At 35.2% G+C, this 10,063-nt stretch overlaps 1 protein-coding gene across 3 annotated transcripts; it reads left to right on the top strand.

The window, feature by feature from the left end:
• LOC132185650 (NAC (No Apical Meristem) domain transcriptional regulator superfamily protein) lies at positions 1-2,647 on the top strand. 3 transcript variants are annotated; one of them, XM_088518239.1, is made up of 3 exons: positions 1-178; positions 1,174-1,442; positions 2,123-2,647. In XM_088518239.1, exons 1-3 carry the CDS (start codon positions 10-12, stop codon positions 2,645-2,647), a joined length of 963 nt encoding a protein of 320 aa, XP_088374365.1. In that variant the 5' UTR covers positions 1-9. The 3 variants fall into 3 exon arrangements, with proteins under 3 accessions (XP_088374365.1, XP_059455398.2, XP_088374363.1); XM_059599415.2 differs by having other exon boundaries at positions 1,174-1,448; positions 2,126-2,647; XM_088518237.1 differs by having other exon boundaries at positions 1,174-1,448.
• Positions 2,648-10,063: the final 7,416 nt, after the last annotated feature.

The following is a 10,063-nucleotide window of genomic DNA, read 5'->3' as shown; positions in this document are numbered from 1 at the left end:
AGATCGACAATGATGGCAGGGAATGGACAGCTGACAGTTCCTCCAGGATTCCGATTCCACCCAACAGATGAAGAGCTTCTCTACTATTATCTGAGGAAGAAGGTCTCCTATGAAGCCATCGATCTTGATGTTATCAGGGAGGTGGATCTCAACAAACTCGAGCCATGGGACCTTAAAGGTAATTAGATGCATCATCATCATCATCATCATGCATGCATGTCTCCTTCCACCTCCATCATCATCATATATATCTTCTTCTCCTAACACCTCAAATAAACTAATATTGTAAAGGCCGTGTAATTACGACTTTATTGCCACACGCGGCAGCCACTTTGTCAAAGTCAAACCGCATATCCAGGGTGCGAATTGACTTCATTTTAGAAGAAAGTTGTAGAGAGAGAGAGAGAGAGCAAGAGAAGAAGAAGAGATCAACAGAAGCAACAAGAGAAAGAGGAGCATGGAAACGGGAACAAGGGAAGTAGGAAGACAAGAGGAAGACGACAATCAGTCAAAATTCATTATAAGCTGCTTAGTACAATAGAAAACTAGCTAGGTTTAAATAGATGAGAAATGCTAAGGTTTCCTTATTGTTTTTTTGGTGTTATTCTAATCGTATATGGATATTGTTTCCTAAAAAAACAAAAAAAAAACTTATTCTTGCTTTTTAAAAGATTTTTTTAGAAAATAATATTCACGTAGGATCATCAGAACATCAAGAAAACCACATGAAGAACCGTAACATTTCTTTAACACTAATCCTAATCGTACTTGGGCTAATGGCCCTCTAAAATACCATAAATGAGGGATGCATTTCTTTCCTTTTTTCTACCCATGACAAACTCTAACAAATCAGTTTAGGGATATGGATCAAAAATATTGGTCCCAAGTCCTTCACTATATATCATTTCATTCATAACTTGCAAAGTCCAAGGTTGTCGCTCTAGATTTTATCCCCATGAAAAATCAGTTAGCTGACTTGTTCATCAAACCTTTAGATAGTTCTAGATTCGAGTGTCTTAAGAAAGTTATTGGTGTATAATGTGACATTGCTTAGGATGCCATACAACATGTGTAATGCATTGCATTGCATTTTCTTTTGTTGCTTGATTTTTTTTTTTTCTTTTGTTTTTACATCCATTTGAAAATGTTGTTTCGATGACACACATGATGCAGAGAAATGTAGAATTGGGTCGGGGCCTCAGAACGAGTGGTATTTCTTCAGCCATAAGGACAAGAAATATCCAACCGGAACGCGAACCAATCGAGCAACAACAGCTGGTTTTTGGAAGGCAACGGGGAGAGACAAAGCCATCCACCTCAGCAATGCCAAAAGGATTGGGATGAGGAAAACCCTTGTGTTCTACACTGGTCGCGCTCCTCATGGCCAAAAGACTGACTGGATCATGCATGAATATCGCCTTGACGACGATAATGGTGCCGAGGTTCAAGTAATTACAATACACCCACCATCCATCCCCATAGCTTGTTGAATTAGGATCATCTTGAGTTTAAATGAATTGAAAAATATCCAATAGTTATATTGGAGGAATATTTTTGTCACTTCAAAAAGTGAAAAAAAAAAAAACAAAAATATTCCTAAAATATAACTATTTGGATACTCTCGAATTCATTTACAAGAGAGGATCCTGTTACTTTGCCATATCATTAGTTGCTGCATGAAAACAATAGTTATTAAATCATAACTTATTCTCATAATCTAAGTTGATTGAGAATGATTAATTTAATAATATAATTAATATTTTAACACTTTTTTAGGGTTATCCAGTTAGTGTAGTTTAGAGGGGCACAATTGTCCTAAAAATTAAAATGACAATTTTACCCCTTTTAAACCACTAACTAAATACTCTCCATTTCATTTGAAATGGAAATGATCCTATTCCTTTTCTCGGTGTGAGCTCAAACTCTTTAATAAATGAGGTCCAACATATGAAACATTTATTTGAAATAGAATGTAAATAACAGAGACAAGGTTCGAATTCAGAACATTTTCTCTGATACCATATTTTAAATCTCTACTTATCTCAAAAACTTGAACTTATAAGAAATTATTGATTTAATCATTTAATTAATATTCTAACAATAACTTCTTCACTTTGATCAGCAGGAAGATGGGTGGGTAGTCTGTAGGGTTTTCAAGAAGAAGAATCAGTGTCGAGGTTTCCAACCAGAAGGTGGTGCTCAAGAAGAACACTTCACTCATACTCATCATATGAAGGCAAGTGGTTCTGCCCCAATACAAAACCATCTACAAGGGCTATACGATTACACCTTTGATGGGCAAATTCACCTCCCACAGTTGTTCAGTCCAGAGTCAGCAATAGCCCCATCCTTCATATCACCTGTCTCTTTGAACACCATGGACATTGAGTGCTCTCAAAACTTGCTCAGGCTAACAACAGCAGGCGGCGGCTGTGGGCTGATGCAGCAGGAGAGGTTCCATGGTGACTGGTCTTTCTTGGACAAGCTCCTTGCCTCTCATCATCAGAGCATGGATCAGCAGCACCCACAGAGTAAATGCAACCCTTCATCTCATGTCACTGATCATCATCATGTGGGTACCTCAAGTCAGAAATTCCCATTTCAGTACCTTGGCTGTGAGAGTGACATTTTGAAATTTTCCAAGTAAATTAATTAACCTCACAGTTTTCTTTGCTAAGATGTCTGCATGGCATGCAGAAATCTGTACTCTTTATATTAGCATATTCCTAATAGATATTTGGTCGAGATTTTATCCCTTCTAATATAAGAGTTTACTTTTGTTTATGGAAATGTATATATATGTGAGTCCAAACTGTTAAGAACAAGTATTCATAATTATGTTTCTTTTTCTGTTTTCTAAGTTAATTGTGTTTGTTTACTTTTTGTTTATATTTATGGTTAATTTATCTCAAGGGCAAACACACACACCCACTCACATATATGAAGAAAGTATTAATTGTCTGAGTGAGGCAAATGGGAAGCTAGAACGTACGTGGATACTGAAAGCATAGGGTAAAGCTAGCTCTCAAAAAGGGAAATAAATATTTGGAAGAAAACCAAATCCGTGCTTTCAAATCCATGCTAGCTTTACTTTTTCATGCCTGCGAATATATGTACATACTGAGTGTATATATAAATTAAAGAGAGAGTATATAATGAATATTGAGTTTGATGTTGGAAACTCAATATTAATGGAAAGAAAAAGAACTACGCACATCCAAGAAAAAGAAAATAACAAAATAAGCAACTATTACAAAATAACAAGAAAAAGAAAAAGAAAAACATATATTAATGCAATGACTATGCACAAGTAATCCGAGATCCGAGATCCCTGCAAGACAGCCAAGCATAAGAGAGGTGCGCCGCAAATGGGAGAGAGGGCATAGTAGGGCTGAAATATTAACTATACACTAACAACTAAATGCCATAATCGCTAACTGCATAGGACGGTGCAGTTAGTGGTTAGCTGCAACATTTGAATATTATTAATAACGCTATTCAAATGTCATTATTAATAATATGTCATTAGCATCAATATTCATGTCAACGCTAGTATCTTTCTATTTTAATTTCTTTTTATTATTATTATGCTCAATAGAGCCCTTATATCGATCGCACTCAATGGATTTTGTATTATCTACAATTATTAATCTGATCCAGCATGATAAGATCAATCGATCAATCCTAGTTGAAAAAATACGAGGATAGTGTTCTACCTCTAATCACCAAATAAACATTATGAAACTAAGCCATTTAGTAAAATAAAGCATTCATAGCGAAATAATAAAAAAAAAAATCATCATAAACACAACACAAAGTTTGTTTACGAAGTGAAAAACCTTTTGAACCAATCAAATGTAAAAACCACTACGGGGCAACTAAAACCAAGAAATCACAATATGAATATTTAGAGTTATAGACTAGATGATACTCACAACCCTGGAGGACCACTATACTTAGTAAGAACAACAAGCACCTAACTTGTTTCCATCCTGACCATCTTCATTGAGTGCATCTCCTCACCGATCATTCAGTAGACTTCTTTCAGAAAGTGACCAAACAATAATCTTGTGTAGTGGAACGAAAATGAACAACTAGGGCTGGCAATTTTGACACAACCCGTGAACCCGACATGAACACGACACGAAAAAACAGGTATTGGGTTTGGATTTATCAGGTTCAGGTCGTAATCGGGTCTACCCGATTAAGACCAGGTAATTTCGTGTCTGGTGGGTCGACCTGCTAGACCCCGTTTTTTTTTTTTTTTTTTTTTTTTTTTTTTTTTTTTTTTCCTTCAGGATAAGGCAGAGGCACTCAGTTTTCAGTAAACCTAAAGGCTAAACCGCGCCTCTACCAGTCTGCCTCTCTCACTCGCCACTCTTTGCTTGCTCTCTCAACTTCTCAAGTGACAGTCTCGATCTCTCACTCTCCCGACTCTCCCTCTCGAGTCTCAGCTCTCTCTCTCTTGGGTCTCCCTCCTTGTCGTCGCCGTTAGGCATTAGCAAGGCATCCTCACCGTCGCCATCAGCCACGCCTCCTCGCCATCAGCCGTGCCTCTCTATCTCTGGTATGGCAGTATGTCTCTTACTCTCTCTAGTCTTTATCTCTGGACTCTGATTTTGGGTATCAAATATTCATATTCTGTGAATCTATTTGTGTATTGCGGTATTGTCCTGATTTCATACAATATAATGAGGCAAATTATATCTATTTTCAATGTATGCTAATTGGTACTTGCACAATTCTATTTTGAAGGCATAGGCATCCAACTTGTCTTTTCTGAAAGCTGATACAAGATGAATTTAAGTCCTTGAAAATATTCTCTAGTTTCTTCAATTGCTTTCTTTAGACAAGAAAACAAATATATATATATATATATATATATATATATATATATATATATATATATATATATATATATATATATATATATATATATAATTCTCGATACCCGAAATAAAAATCATCCTATACAATAATGAAATAATATGCTTATACAAAAAGGGGTATATCTTTTTTTTTTTCTTTTTGATAAATAATAATATGTTAAAGAAAAACCAGTAGGGGTATATCACCAATACAAAAAACAAGAAATACGAAAGTAGATAGGGGTATATCACCAATACAAGAGACAAGAAATACTAAAAGTGAGAATATTGGCAGGAGAAATATCATTTTCAATTATGCATATGATTTGGAAACTTGTTTTTATCATGTGGCTAGTTAATTAGTTTGGAGAGCATATAGATCCTAAATTTCTACCCTTAAACTATTGGAATTGGGGATCTTAATCCATAGGTAAAAGGATCTGTAGTTAGCATTTTATAGATTGGACAGGCTTTGTTAATTAAACTTTAGAATTTTATTTCACTTAGCTATATATGGCTTTGGATTGTTTGCATAAGTGGGCATACAGAGAATTTTATTTCACTTAGAATTTATTTCATTTAGAATTTGCATAAGTGGGCATACAGAGAATTTGTTTGCTTTGGATTATTTTATTTCACTTAGAATTTTATTTCACTTAGCTATATATGGCTTTTAATTTATTCTTAAATATTCAATTTATACTTATTAGCATATAGTCATATACTTTAACTAATGATTATGTGTGTAGATGAATATTGAAGAACTAGTTGAAGATGCATTCGACATTGACGACGATGTGGTCGAATTACATTCACTACAAGATGACTTTGTTTCTGTGGGGACTGGGAGTAACAAAAAGGGAAAGAAGCGGAGGAAGACCTCAACAGTTTGGCAATTTTATGATGTCATTCATAATGCTGGTCCAAATGACTCGGAGGTATGGGCAAAATGCAAGACATGTGGTAATAAATACAAGGCTCGAAGTTCATATGGAACTGGGAATTTGAGAAAGCACATTCAAGTTTGCAGCGAGGGCAAACACTAGTGATGTTGGGAAGATGCACTTAACTGGGAAATAAGGATCTCTGTCAGTAAGTGACTCTAAATTTGATCCCAAAACATATAGAGAATTGTTGGTTGCTTTGATTATTAAGCATGATTTGCCTTTTTCATTTGTTGAATATGATGGTGTAAGACAATTACATCAGTACTTGCGTGGTGATGTACTATCTATATCTAAAAATACTACTAAGGCAGATTTGGTTAAGATGCATATGAGGGAGAAAGAAAGGATTAAATCAACGTTGCATGTTTGTCCTAGGAGGATTTGTTTAACATCTGATATGTGGACTTCTTTGACAACTGATGGGTATATGTGCCTTACTACACATTTTATTAACAAAGATTGGGTATTAACTAAAAGGATGTTAAACTTTTCATTTATGCCCCCACCACGTGATGGTGTTTCTTTGAAAGAAAAGATATATGATTTGCTATAAGAGTGGGGGATTGAGAACAAGATTTTCACTATAACATTGGACAATGCTTCTGCCAATGATCGTTGTGTTGAGTTATTAAAGCAAACATTGAACATTAAGAAAGCTGTCCTTTGTGAAGGTGAGTTCTTTCATATAAGTTGTTGTGCTCATATTCTTAATTTGATTGTGCAAAAAGGATTAAAAGAAATCGATGATGCTATCGAAAAGGTTCGAGATAGCGTGAAGTATGTTAAGGGATCACAAGGGCGAAAACAAAAATTTCTTCATGCGGTAAATCAAATGTCATTGGACAGTCATAAGGGGTTAAAACAAGATGTACCAACCAGATGGAATTCTACATATCTTATGCTTGAGAGTGTTATTCACTATCGGAGTACTTTTAGTTATTTGGAGATGACTGATTCAAACTATAAGCCACATTGTCCTACTGCACTTAAGTGGGAAAAGATGGGTGATATCAGTAGTTTCTTAGCTTGCTTTTACGAAGCTACACGTATTTTTTCTGGTACTAAGTATCCTACTGCCAACTTATACTTTCCCTTAGTTACCATGATTTATGTATCCTTGAAGGAAGACCTTGTGAGTGAAGATGAGCATAAGAGATTAATGACAACTTAAATGATCTCTAAATTTGAGAAATATTGGTTAGAATTCAGTGCAGTGTTGGCCATAGCAGTTATATTAGATCCTCGTTACAAGCTTCACCTTGTAAATTATTACTATACGAAGATCTATGGAGTTATGGATTCTATACAGTTCGAGAATGTTCATGGGAAAATAGAGAACCTTTTTATGGAGTATAGTGCTTCTTCTAATACTTCAAGTTCAAGCTCTATAATTGTTCGGCGGTCCTAAGTACCTAGAGCAAAACTATCTTGGCAAAAGGTGAATAATATTATTAATTTCTTATCTTGTTAGTAACTTAGTATATATATACTCTTAATTATTTATGTTTATATTCTCTCTGTTTCATGTAGGACTATTTAGAATTTGCTGGAGATGATATTAATTTCCAAAAGAATCAATTGGACATTTATTTGGAGGAACCTAGGTCTGGGGATTTGGATGACACATTTGACATCATTTCATTTTGGAAAGGAAATCAATTTCGCTATCCTGAAGTAGCTGCTATGGCTCGTGATGTTTTGAGTATTCTTGTTTCTACTATTGCTTCGGAATCCACTTTCAGCACTGGTGGACATGTGATTGATCAATATAGGAGCTCGCTCAAGCCTGATATTGCTAAGGCATTAGTTTGCACTAGAGATTGGTTATATGGAGATGAATATAATATTAGTTATTTGCATATTTAATTTCTTCATTTACTTGTATTGTTTTTTTACTACACTATAATAAAATAACACTAATTCTTCTTATTTTTTGATATAGAACTCACACAAATGAAGTTGGACTTGGAAGGCAAAGAAGATGAGGTTTTGACAATTTCATGTGACATTCCAAATTCATCTGGAGCACAATCTATTAATATTTCTTAAAATGATCATATTTGTAGTGTTTTATAATTCATATCTTTGGACTTTGATTACATGGGTGGATCATGGATGCCTTCATGGATCCTTCAAGACTTCAAGTGAAGTGGCATAATAGCCATTGGCCCATGGGAACCTAATTTATATTTTGTAATGAATTATGAATCTAATGTTGATGTAGTTTTGAGTTTTGTTTCTTTTTTTCTTTATTATTTTGTTTTTGTTAGCGTTTTTTTATTATCTTTTTCTTTATTGCTATGATGGAAATGTTGAGACATTTTACCTCTCAATCTCATTCATATTTTGATCATTTTGAAATAGAAATTTTAGTTTTGTCCCTACTTAGACTTTATGCTTTATGACTTATGAGGTATCGATGAGGGCCAAGTGGCTTACTAGTAACCAAGCGTCCAAGCCAACCCCTTGAGTAGGTTCGACTTAATAGATTTTGAGGCCTAAGACAACAAATTTAGGTAGGGCCTTTTTTATATTTAAATATTTAATTAAATGATTTTAATTTAAAACATTCTTCTTGCTTTTTGCCCTTAATTTTTTTTTTTTTTTTTCAAATGATTTGCAAAATTCATCTCTGTTATAAGACATTTAACTTCAACAGATTACAAATATCATATTTTGTGTTAAAATATACATAATTCTTTTTTAGTGGAATGTAATTTGAGCAAAATTAAATTTCTTTATAGTAAAAATTATTTTAATAAATGAACTTAGTCAATATGCTTGCTTGTTTTAAGTTTAGGTGAAATCATGAGTTTAGTAATTTCTTTTGGAGTACAATTATGGTCACTTTCCAGTTTTTTTTTTCTTATCCTTTATTAAAGCCTTCAATATCTTGGAACTCAATTTTTTGCATTGACTGTATTGATGTATTATTATAACAATTTTGATTTTTTTTTTTTTAATTTTATAGTTTAGGGTTTTAACGGGTCATGTCGGGTCGTGTCTTCCCGATTAGACCCGATTATTTTAAACGGGTCGTGTCTGTGTATAGGCTAATCGTGTAATGGGTACCTGTGGATCGTAATCGGGTTGTGTCAGGTACCCATTTTGCCACCCCCAGAACAACAACCAATCAAGAGTAAAGGACAGCCCAAAGATTTATTCTTGTCTTCTCTTGAACAAATAACTCCCGAGACACAGAGGTCGAAGAGAACTTTCGAGACTTGCACAGAGAAAAATCTCTCAAAAATTCTACAATGAACAATGACAGGAAAATCTTTTTATAGGGAAAACATTTTACTCTTCATGTCCTAATGGGACTCATTTCTTGTTAAGATGGGATGAACAAAACTTCACAGATTTTCAGATCTAGAAAATCTATGTGTTAACAGGAAAGGAGTGCCGTCATGACGGGAAGAAAAAGTCTCATCCCCGTCACATGTCCCATCCTGAAACTCCATCTAACGAGAAAATGAGAAAATAGGGAGTCTAACATTGGTCTCGTTACATGCCCGTCCTGACGCGACTTTTATGAGAAAACAGTAGCCTCATCTTCAATCCCGTTATATTTCCGTCCCGACGAGACTTTTGGCAAGGAAATAGTAAACTCCCATTAGATGCCCATCTTGACTCGACTTTAGACGAGAAAACAGTAACTTTCAAGTTCAGTCTCATTACATGCCTATCCTGATGGGGTTTGTGAGGGGAAAATTGTAGTGACCCAGATAATTAACTAGGCTTAGGTAGCTTAGTTAGTGGGATAATTTGGACTTTGGGTCACTCGGAACAGGTGAAAGTGCATTTTGGGAACTTCGGACTTTCTGATCGAACATTCGTATGGGGACCACGCAAACGTATACCCGACAATAGTACACAAACTTACACGTGAGGACCGGCCGTACGTTCATTGACTATCGGTTGACCACTAGTTAATGCCCAAACGTACGATGTAGCCTTTAGTCCGCTGGGTAAATAGTACACGAACGTTCGCCCCTATAATACCGAATGTTCGCCCCTATAATTAACAGTCCCTGTAGCGCTAACAACTTTTCCCACCTATAAAAACCCCACCCCCACGCATCCCTTGAGCCCATTTTCGCCTTTGTGCCCTCTGGAGACTATGTGTGAGTGATTTTATGAGCTTTTATTGCTTTTGTAGAAAGAGGAGAAGTTCTTGGAGGTTTTGCTTCAAGGAGTGAACCTTTTACGCTTATTTTTTCCTTCATAGTAGTTATATTGCTATTCTAG

The sequence above is a fragment of the Corylus avellana genome, chromosome 7 (assembly GCF_965113065.1).
Source record: "Corylus avellana chromosome 7, dhCorAvel1.hap1.2, whole genome shotgun sequence".
NCBI lineage: Eukaryota > Viridiplantae > Streptophyta > Magnoliopsida > Fagales > Betulaceae > Corylus > Corylus avellana.
This window is presented reverse-complemented; position numbering and strand designations above follow the sequence as displayed.

Excerpts from the sequence above, each read along its gene's own strand:
- LOC132185650 (XM_088518237.1), top strand. The coding sequence starts at position 10 with ATGATGGCAGGGAATGGACAGCTGACAGTTCCTCCAGGATTCCGATTC. Across the intron at positions 179-1,173 it reads CGAGCCATGGGACCTTAAAG|AGAAATGTAGAATTGGGTCG; the intron begins GTAATTAGATGC and ends CACATGATGCAG. Across the intron at positions 1,449-2,122 it reads ATAATGGTGCCGAGGTTCAA|CAGGAAGATGGGTGGGTAGT; the intron begins GTAATTACAATA and ends CACTTTGATCAG.